This window comes from Fukomys damarensis, unplaced genomic scaffold (assembly GCF_012274545.1).
Source record: "Fukomys damarensis isolate Sample0158 unplaced genomic scaffold, DMR_v1.0_HiC HiC_scaffold_34, whole genome shotgun sequence".
Classification (NCBI taxonomy): Eukaryota; Metazoa; Chordata; class Mammalia; order Rodentia; family Bathyergidae; genus Fukomys; species Fukomys damarensis.
Window position 1 is genome coordinate 7,596,467 of NW_022900946.1, and position 20,524 is coordinate 7,616,990.

At 53.5% G+C, this 20,524-nt stretch overlaps 1 protein-coding gene across 5 annotated transcripts in view; it reads left to right on the forward strand.

Annotated features, from left to right (window-relative positions):
• Positions 1-20,524, forward strand: part of Abcc1 (ATP binding cassette subfamily C member 1) — a 134,944-nt gene that overhangs the window by 107,328 nt on the left and 7,092 nt on the right. For 3 of the 5 annotated variants that reach the window (XM_033758457.1, XM_033758458.1, XM_033758460.1), the window contains 12 exons: positions 549-578; positions 2,697-2,787; positions 3,749-3,881; positions 6,461-6,668; positions 8,204-8,514; positions 10,196-10,395; positions 11,568-11,694; positions 12,348-12,449; positions 15,231-15,377; positions 17,092-17,250; positions 18,030-18,196; positions 19,290-19,484. In XM_033758457.1, the coding sequence (XP_033614348.1) occupies positions 549-578; positions 2,697-2,787; positions 3,749-3,881; positions 6,461-6,668; positions 8,204-8,514; positions 10,196-10,395; positions 11,568-11,694; positions 12,348-12,449; positions 15,231-15,377; positions 17,092-17,250; positions 18,030-18,196; positions 19,290-19,484 (1,870 nt within the window). The remainder of the gene's footprint in view (positions 1-548; positions 579-2,696; positions 2,788-3,748; positions 3,882-6,460; positions 6,669-8,203; positions 8,515-10,195; positions 10,396-11,567; positions 11,695-12,347; positions 12,450-15,230; positions 15,378-17,091; positions 17,251-18,029; positions 18,197-19,289; positions 19,485-20,524) is intronic. The other 2 variants (XM_010610766.3, XM_033758459.1) reach the window with 1 other exon arrangement.

The window sequence follows — 20,524 nt, forward strand, 5'->3', positions numbered from 1 at the left end:
TGGGGAAGAGCAGCTGCTCCGGCATAAGTTTTTGTAGGGCCTGAACTCTGTTGGGGTCAGTATCTGTCCTCCAACAGCTAAGGCCGTGTCTGGAGCTGAGGCCTGTGCTGCCTCTCGGCTTCACACTTGCCCTGCCCCACTGCCGTTCTTTTCTTCCCTCTGCTGCTGTGAAAACAGATGAAAAGATGGCAAATTGTTCTGCAGCATTAATTTTCTAGTTCGGTTGTTGTTGTTGTTGTTTGGGGGTTTTTGAGACAAGGTCTTGTAGTACAGGCTAGCCTTGAACTCCTGATCCTCCTGCCTCAGCTCCTTGCTGCTGGGGTCATAGGCATGCGACAGCACAACACTCAGCTTCTGGCTCTTGATGTTTAAAGATGGGAATTTTGGAGAAAGGAGCTGGTCTCAAGCAGTGTGCTTGGGAGGCACAAATAGGGGAGGCCCCTCACTCCGCTGAGATAACCCACTGATTCCCTCTGGGCATGCAGGGAACATGGGGAAGGGTGGATATCGCCTGGGTCCTTAACACCTCGGATCTTGTGACTCCCCAGGCAGCAAAGTGGTGGACAAGGAAGAAGACGGTCAGTAGTGCCTGGGTTGCAGTTAGCTGTGCTTATAGACTGTAGATGGGGGCCGTAGATGGACTGGGATTGTCACTGCATGCCTGGAGAGAGGCTTTGAATGTCTGTCTCTTCACCCCCAAGCTTTGTGGTGGTGCTGGCGATATAGTTTGGGTTTCACCAGCTCTGGTGTGTCACTTGAGCCTTGGCTAAGCTTTGTTGTCCTGGGGTCACAGACTGCAGTGTGCAGGGCCTGGCACACAGTGTGTGGATGATAAAAGGCACTCACATGTTCCCGAGCATGGCTGAACACGCCCAGGCCAGCCGATGCAGGGTGAGTGGTAGGAGGATGAACAGGGGTGCTGGCCAGCCAAGCCGGACTGGCTGGGCTGTCCCTGCTGCTCCTGTGCCCAGTGGCATGGGGCTGAGGGTCCAGACCAAGGGCTCTTTGCAGACAAGATGCTGAGTCTGGTCACCTTAGTCAAAAAGAATGGCCAAAGTCGAAGATTGGGAAGTCTGGAAATCTTCATGGACCCTTGAGGATAGACCAGCTGGGATCATCATGGTCCTTTGGCCACTGATACGGTGCCGAGTCCTGTAGCACCCATGGGGCAGGCTGGCTGGGTGGGAGGAGAAAGGCGAAAGTGGCCCCTTGCGGTGCAGCAGGAAGGCAGGCCAGTCTGTTGCTGTCCCTCCTGTTTTCCAGAGCCCCAGCTGGAGCGTCAGCCTGGGGCTACAAGTGAGTGGAAGTGGGGGGAGCCCAGGAGGCTGCCCATGGAGTCCCCCTGAGAGCTGTGGGCCCAGGAGAGATGAACAGAGAAGGCAAGGCCAAGGCTTACAGAGGGGTGGCCCGGGGCAGCCAGCTGGCGGAGAGCACATCTGCAGCCTGCCACTCTCAGGCTGGGTGTCCTGCAGGGAGAACGGTGGCCCGGGCCACACCTGGCTGCCATTGCATGTGTGTGAGGACTGACCGCCTGTGGCTGCATGGGCTGGCAAACCCTGCTTGTTAGCGCTCTTCCTTCCTGGATGATGGGCTGCTTTTGTTTCTGTGGCTTATTTATTTAAGAAGAGATGCTGACATTCAGAGAATGTTTAAAGCAGTGATTCCCAGTTCTTGCCAGGTCCAGCATTCTCTGTAGATCGCGTTGACAAACCAAGAGCGCATTCTGTGCCGGGGTCCACATGTGATCCCAACTCTGCTCCCTATGACATTGGGGTCTGCTGCTGTTCTCTTTGGTGGATGTGCTAAAGATGAGGCTCCACAGGTTTTCCGTTTGCTCAGGGTGCACAGCTAGGCAGTGAGAGCACAGCCCTGAAGCCTGGGCTGCCTGCCTATGCCCTAGCTCAGGCACTGTGGGGCCAGGGCTGGACCCACATTTACAAAGCACCCTTGCCCTCAGAGGTTCATTCCCAGCTGCGACTCCTCCCAAGGCAGCCCTTGGCCGCTCTGTGTCATACTTACCTCTCTCTCCTGGCACCAGAGGAGGAGGAAATTGGTGCGGAGTGGTTGTAGCCTCCCTGAGCTCACTGAGTCTTGAAGGAGGAAAGAGCTGATCGGTTCCACCCAGCACAGTGCTGATCCTCTCCTCAAAACTGCCAGCTGCATCCTGGCTGCTGTTCTGGGGGTCTTTGTTGGGCCTGAGTGGATCCTTCTGGGACTGGGGCCTGTCCAGGCGGGGTGCTATGCAGAGCCTCATCTGTTTACATATCAGAATACTTCCTGGGCCCTAAGGACCTGTGCACCAAAAGATTAACTCTGCACTGCAGGGGCTTTGCTGCCCTTGTCAAACTGGTTGTTTTTATTTTAAGTACCCCCCCCACACCTCCAGGGTGCTTGGCCACCAGAGGGCTCTGTGTGGCCCTTTGCAGCCCGTCCTGCTGGCTAAATCTACCTACTCATCACTGCCAGCCAGCACAGGACAGCTGCCTGAGCCTGGGACCTTCACCTGTAACCGCCCCATTCCCGAGCGCCCAGCTCCAGCTAAGGCGCAGGAGCCTTCTGTGCCCTCACAAAGCTGGCTTTCCCTGGTGGCTTTTCCCTGATCACTCTTCCCCGAGGTGGCGCTTTTCTTGTCTTTGATTTTGGCCTTGCTCAGCTCTTAAAAACACCAGTTGTATCCTTCCTGTGTCTCGTGCCAGGGGTGATGGCTGTCACCGGTCCAGGGAAGGAGGCAAAGCAAATGGAGAACGGCATGCTGGTGACGGACGCCGCTGGGAGGCAGCTGCAGAGGTGAGTGCAGGGCCCTGCTCACGGGGGTGGGGAGAGGAGGGACGGGGTGCCAGCCGCTGACCCCACAAGGTCCTCTGTTCTCCCCATCCAAATCCTTCGGGACCCCACTTTCTGGAGGCCCAGGGCGTGAGTCAGCTCTGTTGGTGCCCGGTGCACCACTCTCACAGGCCTGACCTGACACTCACATTCGCCTCGTGGTGTGCCTCTCTGCTGGGTTACTCATAGGCTCTGCAGAGTAGCATTTGATTAAAAGTAGGACAAGCTGGACATGGTGGCCCTTGCCTGTAATCCTTGCTACTGTGGAGGTGGAGGCAGGGGAACTGCAGTTTCGAGGCCAGCCTGACAACCTCATGTTAAACTATTTTAACATGGAAAAAAATGACACAGGATTCAGAAATAGATGTATTTGGGTACACACAGAATGATACATATGATTAAATGGAAAAATGTGAGGAATGGGTGAGTCTGGTAGAGGATGTACAGAGTCTCTTATACTATTTTTGGAACTTTTCTGTGAATTTGAAATTGCATGCAGATACTTACCAAAAAACATTAGAATTGACCTCCAATAAATGAAAAAAATAAATCAAAAGGGCTGATCTTAGTTAATTTTTCAAATATGAAATGGAATCCAAAAATTAAAGCCAAATGAAGAAACTAAGATAAGCATCAAACTAGCTCCGTCCTCCTCCATTAGGGATGTGGCCTGGAGAGGGGTGGACTTGCCCCAGAGGCCCCTGGGAGAACCCAGAATCATCTCTTCATGCAGGCGTTGTGCAGACCTCTGGGACCACTGGTGCCTGAGTTAAACCCTCTCCCGAGGACCCATGGCCATGGGGCGTGGTGAGGGCACGCATGTACATCTACATGCGTGTGCGTGCGTCAACATCCCCCTCTCACAGCCCCAGCGTGGCGCCTGCCCAGGCATCCTCAGTTGACATTGCTGTGCTTTGCCTCCCAGGCAGCTCAGCAGCTCCTCCTCCTACAGCGGCGACGCCAGCAAGCACCGCACCAGCGCCGCGGAGCTGCAGAAACCCGGGGCCCAGGAGGAGAGCTGGAAGCTGATGGAGGCGGACAAGGCCCAGACAGGGCAGGTGAGGGCAGGTTCCTTGGGAAGGAGGACAGGACTTTGCAGAGCTCTGGCTGAGTGGCCCTCTCCGGGTGCCAGCCACAGTCCCCGAAGCCGAGGCCAGAGGGACTGAGCGGCTTCTTACCCAGGCTCACAGCTGGCTAACAGCAGAGCCGGCTCTGAATCCTGCTGTCAGGCTCCAGGCTTGGTGATGGTGCCCTGGCTCCCACCTCCCCGGGCTGAGGCGACCTGCAGGCCTCGAGTGCGGTGGGCTTTCGATGTGTGAGAGGCGGTTTCAGGTTGTGTGCAAGGTCAGCACACACTCGAGACCAGGGGGTGACATGGTCAGCCCTGTTTCTTTGTGTCTGCTTCAGTCTTCATGATTACATCAGTACAGAAGCTTCCTCTGAGTGCTAGGCTGTCTGAACACCCAGCATGGATCTCTCCTTTGATTGTAATTTTTAAGATCATCTGCCATCATGTGATTGGGCAAGCATCAGTCATTTTCCATCTTCAGTAAGCAATTTGGGGTTTATTTTTAGAAGTAAATGTGGTTATGAAAAAACAAAAACTGGGCCAGGATTGTAGCTGGGTGTCGGAACATGTCCGAAGCCCTGGGCTCCATCTGCTGTGTTCCCCAACATAGGGAATCGTATTTTCAAGATAAGTAAAAAATAAGAACACAGACAAAACTGAAACACCTACAGAAGGTAGGAGTGGATGGAGGTCCCTGGATGAGGGTTGGGGGTCCCTGGTTGAGGTCCAAGGAAGGTCCCCCCAAAAGAAGATTCGGGAATCTCAACTTGCCACACTCCTTGGAGTAGATATGTCCTCTTGCACCCCAGAAAAGCATTTCAGCATACAGCAAGGGAGGCACAGGCTGGTTTTTTAAGCAGTCAAAGCAGAGCACCCCCAGAGAGGTGCTCACAGCCTGGGGGCACTTATGTGGAAGTCTGGAATCGGTCAGTTTACAGGAGAAAGGCAAGGGTCCAGTTTAGAGGCAATATCTATCTTGTCTCTTGAGACTCGTAGGAATTTGGAGTAATTTGCCAGGAAGGTGGGGAGGTAGGCATTGTGACCTTGGGCAACTTTATGTCCTGAAGCTGTAGTTCCCTTTTTTTAACATTACAGTTCCCCCATTTCCTTCCTGTCTGCATCTTTTCTTCAGTCCTGCGTCAGGGGCACCTTCTCTTAGATTTACGCAGTTGTAGCCAGAGCCTCTTGGGACCCTCTGCCTCTGGCTGTGTCCTATCTTGTCACATCATGGGCCATGCCCAGGGCAAGAGGTGACAGTAGTGTCCCCTCTCCTTTCTCATACTGCCCTCCTAGTGGCCAGAGGAATTAGCCCCAACTCAACCCATGGGAAGGAAAGGCAGAGCCACAGACCTGCACGATCCTCATCCAGCCCCCGAGTTGACCAGAGGCAGGTCCCAGGATCACCCCAGTTTATATACAAGGAACCAGAAGCCAGGGTCTCACTCTTGCCAAAGGTGGATGAGAGCAGAGCCGGGCTCCACACTCCCTGGTGGTTTCTGACCCCTGACACCCCTACATTCCACTTTCCCAAGAAAGCAGGTCCCCGAGCTCTACCAACCAATCCAGCAGGCAGCTCAGCTGCACAGTGAGGCCAGGTGGTGAAACCAGCTCCTCTTGAGCCCACTGCTGGCGGCACCCTGAGTATCTCAGTGTCAGGAATAGACTTAGATGGGAGAAATGAAACCATCGATTGTGTGTCACTCCTGTCTCCCTGCCTTCTGCAGTCAGATGATTTTAATGATCCACGCTGAAGCATACAAAGCTTGAAGTGGCAGTAAGCATACTCCAGAAGGGGACCTGGAGGGGTCTGAGTGGGGACTGGCTAAAATTAGAAGGCCAATCACGCTTGCCCTGGCATCAGGCGCTAGGTGTCTCCTAGCCCAGATGTTACCCTGGACAGCTCAGCAAACACCCAGCAGTGGGTGTGCAGTTGAGCTGGTGCTTTGTGCTGAGAGTTGGGGCAGTACCGATTAGGGAAAGGAGGTGACCCTTGGCTTTGGTTGATAGACAGCACGGTCCTACCTTACCCTTTGATGGCTTTCTTGAGCATCCTGGAGAAAAGATAGAATCCTGAACTGAATCGCCAGACCATGTGTGGTCTGAGTGCAACTTGTTTCTCCAGCCTCATCATCCTCTGCACCCCCTATTCTGACTTCACCTTTGCCTCTTTCCAGTTACTCAGACGTGCTGTGCTTCCTCCTTCCTCAGTGCCTTTGTGCTTGCTTCGTCCACTTTCGTTTTCAGCTGGTGAACTCCCTACTCTTACTTCCTTAAATAAAACTTTCCCTGCTGTCCCCCTCCCTGGGTTAGGTTAGGATGCCCAGTTTAACACTTGATGGATATGCACCCATTATGGACTTTCTCCAATTATGCTTTACCACAATGGATGATGGGATGGCAACATGTGTGGCCCCCTGCCTGGAGGCTCTACAAAGGCAGAGACCTTGACTTCTGTCCGCCAATGCTTCCTTTGTCAAGTAGCTACTTGGGGAGGGTGTTGTGGTCTGGGCAGAGATGGAGCTAGGGACCTTGCTGACTGTGTCCGACTGCTGTCTCCACGGCCCCCAGGTGCAGCTCTCAGTGTACTGGAACTACATGAAGGCCATTGGGCTCTTCCTCTCCTTCCTGAGCATCTTCCTCTTCCTGTGCAACCACGTTTCCTCCCTGGCTTCCAACTACTGGCTCAGTCTGTGGACGGATGACCGTGTCGTCAATGGGACCCAGGAGCACACGAATGTCCGGCTGGGCGTCTATGGAGCTCTGGGCATCTCACAAGGTGGGTGTCCTCATCCCGTCCTGCAGTCACCTCACGTCTGATTACAGAATTGGGCCCCCCAAGTCCTCGAGGTTGCAGGGACCCCCCCGCCCCCAAACCAGGCCAGGCCTCAGGCCTTGTAGTGGTGACCCTTTTCCAATGCACGGCCTCTTCCGGCCCAAGGCAGCGGGAGGGAGGTGAGCTCTGTGCCCATTGTACAAGTGGGGAAAGTTGGAGCGGGGCTGCTGGGAGTTGTGTGGGCTGGAGGCCCCTGGCTTGGGCTGGTTTTGAGGAGCCACGGATGGGTCACAGTCAGTAGGAGATGGCTCTGGAAAATCTGTTGACAGAAGAGCAGGTGCGAGGGCCGGGGATTTAGCTCAGTGGTGCCGCCCCCTGCATCGCCAGCACAGGGTCCTGAGTTCAGTCCCCGGTACCAGAAAAAGAGCAGATGTGGATTTCTTGAGTTTCTCAGTCGGTAACCTCCCCTTCCTGCTAGTAGGGCAAAGGGCTGTGGCCTCCAGAGTCTATCTGAGGGAAGTAGAGGGTAGGGAACAGGGAAAGGGACGTCACTAAAACTTCTGCAGTAGGTCTTAGTCTCCTGCGAGCCACAGCAGCACAAGGCGAATTGACATTTTCCCAAAAAGGTAGAAAAAGTGAGATTTTGAGAAGACGCCGAGCTTGTGCCTGATCAGTGCTGCTCTGGGCAGCAAAGACGAAAGCCCCTGAACCCGCCACCTTTTATCCAGTGCATCGGAGACACAGATGTAACAAATGGCTCAGGACGTAGAGTTCTGTACTTCAGGAGAAGCAAATGTAACAGATGACAGGGGGAGGGGGATCCTAGAACAATGAGAAACTATGCAGATGGAGGTTTTGTTCCTCTCAGGATGTCTTCAGGGGGCGCAGTCTTGTCCTGGTGCATCACAGCCTCACCAGACCTTTGAAGTCCGACCTGTGACTGGAGGCCAAAATGGAGCCAAGTCTCAGAAATGCCATAGCTTGCCTGGAGGCAAGAGAACTAGGCCTACTCAAAGGATTTTCCCCACAGTAGAGAGCAGAGGGGGTGTGAGGCTTACCTGGGCCGGCACAGTCAGTGTCTGCACTGCAGCCATGAGCCCAGGTGGCTGTTTTGAATTCCAGGCAGTGAGAACTGAGCGTTCAGTTTCTGGGTTGAGGGAGCCACGCCGCCAGTGCTGAGTAACCACTGTGGCTGGTTCCGCCCCACTGCGCAGCGTGGGTGCACAGCACATGATCGCTGCACAAGGGTCCACGGGTGAAGGCTGGGAGCCCAGAGCCCACTGGCCTGACCCCATTCCCGCTGTACTTTCATCTGCGAAACACACTTTGCACAGAATCGCCTGTCTGGGTTTCGTTTTCTCCCCTGGAGCAGGCAGCAGCAGAACTTACCCAGGGACCCTAGATCGAGGCAGGCGTGAGAGCCCAGAAGTATGCTCCACAGGCACTAAGCTTGCCACCGCTCTGAGAAGTTGGAAGTCCACCTGCCTGCCCCACGCGGCCCCTCCCCGCCGCGGAGCCTCACGCACAGGTGTTTGCAGGTGTCGCTGTGTTCGGCTACTCCATGACAGTGTCCATCGGGGGCATCTTCGCCTCCCGCCGCCTGCACCTGGACCTGCTACACAACGTCCTCTGCTCGCCCATGAGCTTCTTCGAGCGCACGCCCAGCGGGAACCTGGTGAACCGTTTCTCCAAGGAGCTGGACACGGTGGACTCCATGATCCCACAGGTCATCAAGATGTTCATGGGCTCCCTGTTCACCGTCCTGGGCTCCTGCATCCTCATCCTGCTGGCCACCCCCATCGCTGCTGTCGTCATCCCACCGCTGGGCCTCATCTACTTCTTTGTGCAGGTGAGGGAGATGCAGTGCCCAGGCCGTGTCAGCCGGCATCTCCCCGTTTCCCCAGCACAGGGCTGTCGAGGACTCGCCGGAGGGAGCGGAGCTTTGCTTTTGTCTGTTCTGAACACCTAAAGTGATTTTTAGCTGTGATAACCACAGTGCCTAGGTGTTCTTTCTAGTAAATTGTACTTTTTAAGCTTTGAGTTAGAAAACCAAACCTTTTAGGTATGAAGATACATCTGTTAGATAGAACCAGATAATGGAGACGTGCAAGATAGCAGCTTACACAGGAAAGGTGTTAATTTTTCTCTCTCGCAATAGATATCTCACAGTAGGCCAGGACTGGAATGGCAGCTCGGTGACTTTGTTGATGTGCTGGATTCTTTTCTGCTCTTTCTTCTTGTGTGAGCATTCTGTTCTTAAATTGGTCTCATGGTCCAAGAGGGTTGCTGGGGTTTCAGCCATCATGTCTGTATTTTCAGACAGGCCAAGAAAGTGTATGGCTGCTGAATCAGTTCTGCCTGTTTAAATTCAGCTAATTGCCCAGACTTAGTCATGTGACCCCTGTACATTGTACTTTCCAAAAGTAAATTTCTGCTGAGGAACAAGAGGAGGCTACTCTGCAGGCAATTAGTAGTCTCTGCCCCCAGCCCTTCCAAAGAGCCTGTTACCATCTTTTCTTTGAACGCAGATGGTTTCTTAAGTTATTGCTATACAGATTGTGTTCCCAGTTGACAGGCTAGCGTTTTGAGGCTCACGGGAGAGAAGCATCTTAGCCATGTGCCAGGGTTCAGCGTGTGAGCCCAAGCTTGTCCTGCTCTTAGCTGCACCAAAGCGTGATCTGTAGCACAGTTGCTAGTTGAGGCTCTTTGCTGAGATGGGAGTGTTCCCGTGGCAAGACAGGGCTGCGTGGTGCCCCATCCCTCTCTGTGTAGGTGGGGTCCAGAAGGCCTTGGTCCAGCCAGCCCCAGGATCCATTCTACTGTGGCCCGGGGATTGTAGAGCAGGAACAAGGACCGAGTCAGAGAGGGCAGGTGCAGTTCCCAGGCCCTGCCTGTAACCTCTTTAAATGGGTACCACTTTTTCTTGGAAAATCTTGTAGCTGCATTTACCAAAAATGTTGTATCGTAGTCACTTTCCCGTCTCTAGGACACAATATCCAACACCCACAACTTAGAGGTTTATTTTGGCTCACAGTTTCAGTCCATGGTCAGCTGGCCCCAAGCACAGCAGCAGACAAAGAAAAGAAAAAAAAGAAACTGCACAGCAGAGGAAAAGGTGCTCACTCCATGGCAGCCAGAAAGAAGGGGCGGGGAGGGGAGCGGGGACAGGAATACACTTACCGGGTCAGCCTCTGCGACCACTGCAGCTGGGCCCTGCTTCTGATCGGCTCTGTGTGCCTGGCCTCCTCACCCTGAAGCAGGAGGGTGCAGGGAGCATCTCGTGGGTTTGCTGCGAGGATCATACACTGGACGTGGACACTGGGCTCTGCATAAGTACTGGTCATTCTCGTGGTTGTTCACGCTGTGCCTGGAGTCCACCAGGTGGGCGGGATGCTTGTCAAGTGCCCGGCATTTTGCCTCTTGAAGTGCCAGTCAGATCCAGACTTCTGCAGCACAGCCCAGGAGGATGGGATGAGGGGACCGTTGCTGAATCCCCCGTCTCTTGTCTCCCTTTCCCCACCACCCGCCAGAAGTTCTACGTGGCTTCCTCTCGGCAGCTAAAGCGCCTCGAGTCAGTCAGCCGCTCCCCAGTTTACTCCCACTTCAACGAGACCTTGCTGGGAGTCAGCGTCATCCGTGCCTTTGAGGAACAGGAGCGTTTCATCCACCAGAGTGACCTGAAGGTGGACGAGAACCAGAAGGCCTACTACCCCAGCATCGTGGCCAACAGGTGGGCACTGGGAGCCCTGGGGACGTGACACCTGGTGACCATCCGAGGCAGACAGCGCTGTGAGCACAGGACAGGGCTCTGCTGGAGTCACAGAGCCCCGCGAGTACGGTCTCCTGCTGTCTTGGTGACACTGGGTCCTCCGTGACAGGCAGAGCTTTGCGAACTATTTGCTGAATTTAGAGAAGTGTTTGCTGCGTCCCTAGATAGCCTCACCTCCTCGCCCTGTTGCACCCTGGCACACTGTTGAAAGGTGGTATAGATCATCACTAACCCTCACCCACTGGGCACGGTCTGATCCCATGGCTTAAAACTGGGTGGAGCCCGGAATTGCTGTAGCCCTTGACTTCCTGGCGGGGGTGTGAGGGAGTTTGCCAAAGCCTGGCTTTGTCTGGAGAAGAGTTTCACACGTATGAGGTTCAGTCAAGGGAAAAAGAGTCCAGCAATGCCATTTCCTTAAAGAAATGTAAACTGCTTTACATTTTAAAATGTGAAAATAGTTTCTCTTGTGCTACATAATAGCTTAGGAAAGTTAACTATAAACAAATAAAATATCTTTGTATGTCAAAAGATAAAATAATACATTTTCATGTTTCTGAAATTAGGATGAGTTTGAGAACATGTCAGGCACGCTGAACATGGTGCATCTCCTTTCTAGATCCATCTCTTGCTCAGAGGCTTGTTTGTTAATTTGCAGTGCTGGGGCTTGAACCCAGGGCCTGGCACGTGCCAGGCAAACATTCTAGCACTGAACTGCAGCCCCAGCCCAGTAGGTTCATTTTAAATCAGTGGTGCCACTTAGAGTTGAGGGCTTCTTAGTATTTAAGTTCTAGGATATCTTTTTATTAAATGCATACGTGCATCACATTTTAAAAAGACTTCTTGAGAAAAAGCTGGTTCTTAAGAAGGCAAGTTTCAGATTCCGAGGGTGGAGGGGGGTGCAGCTTCTGGAGAACCCTAGGCTGGGGCGGGCTGTGAACTTGGAGTCCCAGAAGTCTGTCCTCCGGGGCCAGGCCACATGTTTGGACGGGCAGCCCTGAGAAGGCCTTTCTCCGGAACTCTCTGGAGTTATTTCAGTTAGCACACTGACCTTCTTCCCCCGTGGCCTAGAGCCAGGTCTCTGAGAAGCTGTGTCCATGTGTGTCCGTGTGTCCGTCTGCCTGTGTCTCCTGCAGGTGGCTTGCCGTGCGATTGGAATGCGTCGGAAACTGTGTCGTCCTTTTCGCTGCCCTGTTCGCCGTCATCTCCCGACACAGCCTCAGCGCCGGCCTGGTGGGCCTGTCGGTGTCCTACTCCTTGCAGGTAGGAGGGGGCGCTCTTAGCTGGATGACTGAAGTCTCTGGGGAGGAAACTGTTGTCGGGTTCCTGAGCCTTCGCTTTGCTTTCTCCCGGGAATGGGAAAGAGGGAAGGGACTGGACTGGGGAGACCCGAGTACGGAAGTGGGGGCCACCTGAAACAGAAGAGGAGTTTGACACAGAGTCCGGATTCTCCATCGAGAAAAATCCCTTGATGGCGTGAGGGGTTGCTTCCAGCCACAAGGGAAACGCTTTTAAAACTGAATTCCAAGCCAGTGTTCCGGGAGGCTGAGGCAGGAGAATCAAAAGTTCAAGCCTGCCTGGACAACTTAGCAAGGCCCTGACTCAAATTTAAAAAAAAAAAAAAGTAACAGAACTCAAATTATGACTTCCCTCTCAACTTCCTTGAGACTTTTGACACATTATGTTTTCACATTATCAGTTAATCCAAGTGTTTTCCAGTTTACTTTCCAGAGACTTGCATGGCCCATGAGCATTTTGAAAAACGCAGTGCCTGAGCGATGCAGTGCGGCCGGTGTGGGTGGTGGCTGTCTGTGGGTTGCTAGTTTCTGTACCTTTCTTACCTGAGGGGTTTCACAATGAAAATAGAGTAATTCGAATTCGCTCCGTAAGCTCCACGCTGACCGTTCCACCTGCAGGTCACCTCGTACTTGAACTGGCTGGTCCGGATGTCATCCGAGATGGAGACCAACATTGTAGCCGTGGAGAGACTCAAGGAGTATTCAGAGACGGAGAAAGAGGTAGAGCAGACGCCTGGCCTGGCCACTTGGCCTTGCTCACCCTGTGGCTTTACCCCGAAAGGCTCCCCGAGCAGCCGCGGCTGGTGCTTCCTGCTCTGAGCGGAGAGCGTGTTGATGCCCCCACCGCCTAGAAGGGCATGTGATGCTCTCTGGCCTCTTTCAGTACCGGCCCGGAACCACTTGGTTTTAGAGTAAGAAGACAGTTTCTGATTGTCAGGTTTTTCCCACATATGGGATGCCAGGATGCTTTGAGGGCATCAGACCGTGTTCATTGTGTAGAGAGGACGCGTTTCCTTCCCGATGCCCTTTTCTAGCCCTTGTTGGCCTCCGGAGAAAGTCTTGGTTTGCTGCTAGAGCTTTAACCCCTTCCTGACTGAGATAATCTCCCGTCAACAGATGGAAACCGCAGCCTTCTAGGGGCAGCTTTTTTCTAGCCAGGATGATCTGCTGTTTGTTTTGTGTTTTCACAGGGAACTTCTGTTACGGAAGATAATACTGCTTTTCCATTTGTGATTGTATATGAATTTTCCTTTTAAGTGAGTTAAACAATTAAGTAGAAATGAGTTGATTGAAAGTGTCAAAAACAAGTAACAAACGAACCCATAGATGGTTACGGCGGAAATCTTGGTGTGCTAAGGAATTGCCCGAGCCTCGGGAACCCAGTTCTCCCCTTTATAAATGGGGGGAGGACCAAGGCCAGTCAAGGTCGCAGGGGCACTGGGCAGCAGGGGACTAAGACCCAGGTCTCCAGCCTGCTGCCACCAGTAGCTGCCCTCTCGTGGCCTGAGCAGCCCCGCCACCAGCAGGGTTAGTGACAATCGTAATGATACCAAGGGCGACTGGCCCCGCCGCCTCGCCCCTGTCACCGGGACACACTGTGCCGTGCTGTGGCGAGGCCAAGCCCTGTCCTGAACGTCTCCACACAGGCTGACTGCTGCACCACTGTGCTGCACTGTAGTAGATGCTCTCACTAGATCTGCTTTGCACATGAGGAGGCCGAGACCCGGAGAGGTGTGCGGTGGACCCGGATGTGGGCCTGCGTTGTGCCCCTCTGGGACCAGGACCAAAATCCCAGGCCAGGTCTGTCCTGAGGAAGGCAGAGCAGTGGCCACGTCCGTCCTTTAACTTGCCAACGCCATGACCCAGGTCCACTGTGGAGTTGGGTACAGTACTGTTTCCCACTCTGCATTGTTTACCTTCTTACAGTAGCTTTATTGAGATTTAATTCACATGTGATGTAGCTGTTTTTTTAAGAAAACACAACATATATTCACTTGTTTTTTTTGGAGACCGTGGCTGTCCTCCTGCCTCAGCCTCCTGAGTTCAGGGATTATACGTGTGCATCACCATACCCAGCCATATTTTTACTTTTAAAAAAACTATTTAGAATAAGCCCTTTTGAAAAATACTCATAGTCCCACCTTCTATTCCAAATGCTGTGTGTTTAGACAGCTCCAGGTTGCTTCTTTCCAGTCCTCTCTGTTCTTGTCCCATTCACGCGTATCCATAAATTTTAAAGCGGAGATTGGCTTATTGTTAAAAAGACTTACTCAGAGCCTGGTCTGGTGGCGCACACCCATAATCCCAGCACTCGGGAGGCTGAGGCAGGAGGATCTCTGTGAGTTTGAGACCAGCCTGGGCTACATAGTGAATTCCACATCAGTCTCAAAAAACAAACAAACAAACAAAGACTTATTCAGTAAATTTCCAGGTGAGAACAGATGACAGTTGTCTCTTCCTGTCCCCTGTGCTGGCTCCTTCCTGGACAGAGCCTGTGTCCACCGGCAGGTCTGTGCCCTGGACCTCTCCATGGACACTCCCGCCTACCTTTGCTTGCTTCTCTTTCTTTTAACCCACATCAGATGTGGGTTTTTCTATGTGGGTGCTCTCCCTTATCTTTGGCCCTGCTCGGGGCCCAGGCATATCTGCATCTGAAAAAATACAGTAATCCCTGCCCTGGTGGGGTTTGCTTCAAGGCTCCAGTGAAATTCTTAGTCAGCAAGACTGAGCAGAGCGCCCGGCGCCCGGCGCTGTAAGTGCTCCCTAAAAACGCTGGTGAGTTCTAGCGATTCTCAGGCTGAAGGGTTACCGTCCCATCCTGCTCTGTGCTGACCTGCAGCAGGAGGCTTCTGTGCATGCTGGTCTCAGGAGGGATGCACATTCCCTGCCGCAGCCCCTGAGCCTGGCCCGGAGCACACCTCATGCATTTTGCAGACCCGAGTGAGGTCCTTAGCCTGCCTTCAGCTCAGCCTTTTCACGTGGACTGGGGTGTCACAGGACCCTTTGGAGGTCACTGGGAGGAGGAACGAGGTCAGGGACGGTCGTGGCCACAGAGCTTGGCACATGGTGGTCTAGTGTCGGCCAGACCAGGACAACAGCTGGGCAGCTCACTTCACTCTCGAGCCTGTCCGGAGAAGACCGCGTACCCATTGCTTCTGTCCGTAAGCGTTTACTGGGCACCTGCTGTGTGCTCTACAGAGAGCCATGGCAGAGCCTGGTGGTCGGGTGTGGAGGCGGTCAGTGCTCTGAAGGAGCACAGAGCAGGAAGGGCACGAGGACACGGGCCAGGGGTGGCCCTGGGTCTGCAGGAGATGGAGGAGGGGCCCAGCGGGTAGCCTGGGGAAGAGCATTTTGGGACAGGCGGAAGCAGGCCGTGGGGTGTGTCCAGCAGGACAGGGAGGGCGACGGGCGGGAGGGGAGCTGTGGAGTCTGTTTCGGTAGAGCCCGATGGACTCAGGATTCCTCTTTTCTCCCCCTTCCTGTCCCTCCCTGTGATCTAAGGCTCCCTGGCAAATCCAGGAGACAGCTCCCCCCAGCAACTGGCCCCAGGTGGGCCGAGTGGAGTTCCGGGATTACAGCCTGCGGTACCGAGAGGACCTGGACTTGGTTCTCAAGCACATCAACTTCATCATCGAAGGGGGAGAAAAGGTGGGTGCGTGTGGTGTCCCCATGCCTGTCCACAGCTGGGGCACTCGGGCTGCGGCCAGGCAGCTGAAACTAACTGTCACCTCCCGGGCCGGTACACTGCCACTGTGGGGCCTCTGGGGGCAAAGGCTGATCAGAGCGTCCAGAGGTTCCAGGCCAGGAGCCCAGAGACCAACTGAGGCTGCAGATTTGTTGGGGGGCGGGGGAGCCGAGTACACCATGAATACTGAAGTCTGTTAACGTTTTACATAGAAACACAGCCGCTTTGCTTGGAATGTCAGAACATCTGGCAGTGTGGGACGGTGCACCTTGCTGGCACTTTCTTCTAATCAGCTGTTTTATTTTTAATTAGTGCATGCACCCAGTACATGATGTTTACATTCATTGTAGGGATAGGTACATGTGACGTTTCCCGACTCTCTGCTCCTTTTCCCCTCCCCATTCTCCTGTCTCCATCCCTCCAGCTCTAGATTCCCTCCCCCCTTTTCTTTTTTTCTTTTTAGCTCATATTTGTGGCACGTGACGATTGCATTCTTCGTGGTTAGTTGGCACATGTACGTGACACATCCCAAATCCTTCTGTGTCCCCTTCCCATTTGCAAAAGATCTATAGCCTCCCTGTTCACCCCATCTGCTCCCCACCCTGTTCGTGGTGGCAACTCAGCCCTTCTAAGGCCCACAAGTTTGCAGTCTCTAGCGTAGGGTGATGTCATTGTCACTGCTTAGACGAGGCACATAGGAATTGTGGGAATTTTAGAACCTTCCTTTGGTTAGAAGCTGTTCCTGGAAGACATGCTTGAGATCCTTAAAATTTCCCCGGAAACCAAGTCAATGGTCTTCCTGGCAGTTTGTATTTCTAAACATAGGGATTTATTAAACTCTCCTTGCCATGAGGCTCAGAACATCAGATTCCCATGAGATGACTTAAAACCAGGGGGAAACTAGGGCAGCCAATGTCCCTACGGCGTCTTTCCGACTTTTCTTGCAGCGTAGAAACTTCTGCCTGTTGCACTGTGACATCTTTTACAGGGTAGCGGGAGCCTCCCTCTCAAGGCTGGAGGCAGAGAGGTTAAGTAGGCGTTGTCAGGAAAGCCAGTCCCTGGCTGTTTATGGGAAGCCTGGTTCTCTCCAGTGGAGACCAGGCCATATTTAAAGGTGGCATCTGTTTATGTCTCAGAAATTGCAGCAGCTCAGGTTGGAAAGGTCTCCATTAGCAGAGTGAAACACAGTGTGGGAGAAAAAAAGAAATACCCAGCCATTGCTTAATCCTCTCATGAGATGAATGTGATAAATGTTATTAAATGTTCCTTCTGCCTGATAGCTGTCTCTTTGGAGATCTCTGCTGATTTAAGCAGTGGATTCATTCCTTGGGGAGTTTGGCTACATCCCTAGGCCTTATTTATTTTTTATTTTGAAATGTTCCTTGCTAAGTTGCCAAGGCTGGGCTTGAACTTTCAGTCTGCCTGCCTCGGCTTCCCAGAGTGCTGTGATTATGGGCCTGTACTGCCACACCCCCCACGCGAGTCTCTCTTGACATCTGGCCAAAGCAGCCCTTGAAGGAGTGTCCTGGGATCTGAGGACCGAGAGTGCTGGTGGGAGTTGGGTCAAGCAGATACTGGGCGCTTCGGCCCAGCTGCCCACAGTGCGGACACTGTGAGGCCAGGGCAGCCCCAGATTCCAGCATCCCCGCCTCATCCGGGCCCTTCATGTCCCAACAGGTTGGCATCGTGGGGCGGACGGGAGCCGGCAAGTCTTCTCTCACCCTGGGCCTCTTTCGGGTGAACGAGTCCGCGGGAGGAGAGATCATCATCGATGGTGTCGACATCGCCAAGATCGGCCTGCACAACCTGCGCTTCAAGATCACCATCATCCCCCAGGTGGGCCGGCGGGGCCACAGACAGGGACGGCGGCTGCCACCACCCGTCAGTCACGGATGTTTTCTCTCTCCTTTTTTCTAAAATCTGTCTGTATGGAACACGTACAGATTATGTTCTTGACGTCATTCCCTAAGTGATACAATAGAATAGCTGATCACACAGCATTCAGACTGTCTTAATATTATAAATAATCGAGAGGTAGATGGAAGTGTACAGGAGGATGTGTAAGTTATATGCAGATGCTACACCATGCCCGCAGGGCCTGAGCACCTGTGGAGTTTGAATCTGAGAGGGATCTTAGTGCAGCCCCGTCTCCTCTCCTGTCAGAGTCAGGATGAGAATCTTTATTGCTTCCTAGAGCTAAGCATTTTGGAGAACTCCCCTCCAGACTGATCTGTGTAGCAGATCCCTCACATGCTGCTTGTTAAGGATTATTTTTCCCAAAATTTCTGCCAGGGTTTAGTTCCAGAGGTGGGAGACAGGGGGAAGCCACAGGACCTTAGGACTTGCCAGTGCTGTATTCCTTCTGGGAGGTTCCCAGCACATTCGTATGCTGGAAGCTCTGAGAAGTTATGAAAAAGGGAGATTTATTTCATGCTACTTAGCCTGAGGTTTTCTTTTTCTTTTTTAAATGATGAACATCTCTAGAATTAGTGATTCTGAGGGACTCTGAAGTTTTTTGCTCCACAGTTCTTTGGAGAATGTTTTGTGTCTCCCTCTGTTCTGTCCCTGCAGAACATGACAGGATTTACGTGCCCTCTCCTCTTTTGTCTGAGCAGGACCCTGTTTTGTTCTCGGGTTCCCTCCGCATGAACCTGGACCCGTTCGGCCGGTACTCAGATGAAGAAGTCTGGACGGCCCTGGAGCTGGCTCACCTGAAGGGCTTCGTGTCAGGCCTCCCTGACAAGCTGAACCATGAGTGCGCGGAAGGCGGGGAGAACCTGAGGTGGGTGGGGTGGGAAGCACGTCCCCTGGGCACCCCCTTGCCCGGGTATGTGAAGATTCTGCCTGCTGGTGTGGGATTGAGGCCTAGTTCTGCCACAGACAAGCTGCTTGTCCCTTTGGCCCTTAGTGCCTCGGTCTCCATGTCTGTAAAATCAGTTTCACTCCAGGCTCTATTTTCCTTAAAGTATAACCAGAAAGACCAGTGCCTTTCCCAGCACACACTGGCCCCAATCTGCTAAGGGTAGCTGTCATAGATAGTACTGCTCTGAGCCTTGCTGATCCCTACCCACTGTCCCTGCTGCCTTGGTTTTGTTCTCAGAGTCCCCGGCATCTTTCTAGAATTCAGAAACTAGTGCCTGTTACAGCGAGGAACTTCCCCAGTGCTGTTCCAGTGGCTTTAGGGAGAGCTTGGTTCAGCTACCCATCGCCATGACAGCCACCCTCCATGTACTTAGATGCTAGGGCGGCCTGCAGGGGGTGCTGTATTCACCTGACGGTGCTCACTTATGTGTCTGGGGGTCATCTGACTGTTGGCTGATCTTTCTGGCGGCCTGCAGGGGGCTGTATTCACCTGACCGTGCTCACTTATGTGTCTGGGGGTCATCTGACTGTTGGCTGATCTTTCTGGCCTTCTTGAGGGCAGTCAGGTGCCTCCACGTGCCTGTCATCCTCCAAGAGGGGCATGTTGGCATGGTGATGGAGAAGCCCCAATGTGCGTCCCCACATCAGCCCTCTGCTGTCCCTATGCTTGTCCCATCCCAAGGCAAAGGCACATGGCCAAGTGCGGAGTCAGCTGTGAGGGCCTTGTGGTTGGATAGGGATACATGGATAAGGGCCATTTTTGCTATTCACACCACACATGGTGAATGGGACCAATATTTTGAATAGCTCCTCTGAACCCTCTGTGGAAATTCTGCTTCTCGTGCAACAGGAAAAATGCGATGGACGAATGATGTGTGCCGCAGGGCGTGGCAGTGGGAGCAGGTGGGCTCTTCTGGTCTGAGCAGGACCAAGTGTCTCCCTCCTCCCAGATCAGCCTAGCTTCAGGGTCAGGCTTAGTTAACACGGTCTCCGGTCATCTCCTGCTTTTCTAGCATTGGGCAGCGCCAGCTTTTGTGCCTGGCCCGGGCTTTGCTGAGGAAGACGAAGATCCTCGTGCTGGATGAGGCCACGGCAGCTGTAGACCTGGAAACAGACGGCCTCATCCAGTCCGCCATCAGGACGCAGTTCGAGGACTGCACGGTCCTCACCATTGCCCATCGACTCAACACCATCATGGACTACACAAGGTGAAGCCACAGCTACGAGGCCGCTCTGCGCACTGCCCCATCCATCCCTCTGTCCGTCCATCCATCCAGTCCTTATGCCAAGGCACAGCCCCCGTTGGTGGGACGTCTTTACCGTGGGTAGTGCCAAGTGCTTACGGCATCATGCGCTTGTTTATTCCCATCTTACCTAGGCACGGTGCCTCTGTGTGCCTAGGAGCAGGGCCTCGCTCTCGGCCCTGGGTGCTCTGCAGGATGCTGTTGGACAGGGTACCCACCCAGAGACTGGATAGCTTAGTTTGAGGACACAATGAACAGAGCAACAAGTAATATGATTTCATAGGACACTAATGATGTGTGCCGCAGGGCGTGGCAGTGGGAGCAGGTGGGCTCTTCTGGTCTGAGCAGGACCAAGTGTCTCCCTCCTCCCAGATCAGCCTAGCTTCAGGGTCAGGCTTAGTTAACACGGTCTCCGGTCATCTCCTGCTTTTCTAGCATTGGGCAGCGCCAGCTTTTGTGCCTGGCCCGGGCTTTGCTGAGGAAGACGAAGATCCTCGTGCTGGATGAGGCCACGGCAGCTGTAGACCTGGAAACAGACGGCCTCATCCAGTCCGCCATCAGGACGCAGTTCGAGGACTGCACGGTCCTCACCATTGCCCATCGACTCAACACCATCATGGACTACACAAGGTGAAGCCACAGCTACGAGGCCGCTCTGCGCACTGCCCCATCCATCCCTCTGTCCGTCCATCCATCCAGTCCTTATGCCAAGGCACAGCCCCCGTTGGTGGGACGTCTTTACCGTGGGTAGTGCCAAGTGCTTACGGCATCATGCACTTGTTTATTCCCATCTTACCTAGGCACGGTGCCTCTGTGCGCCTAGGAGCAGGGCCTCGCTCTCGGCCCCGGGTGCTCTGCAGGATGCTGTTGGACAGGGTACCCACCCAGAGACTGGATAGCTTAGTTTGAGGAGACGATGAACAGAGCAACAAGTAATATGATTTCATAGGACAGTCTGTGTTGGGAAGATAATATACAGGCAGAGGGGACAGCAGTAGCAGGCA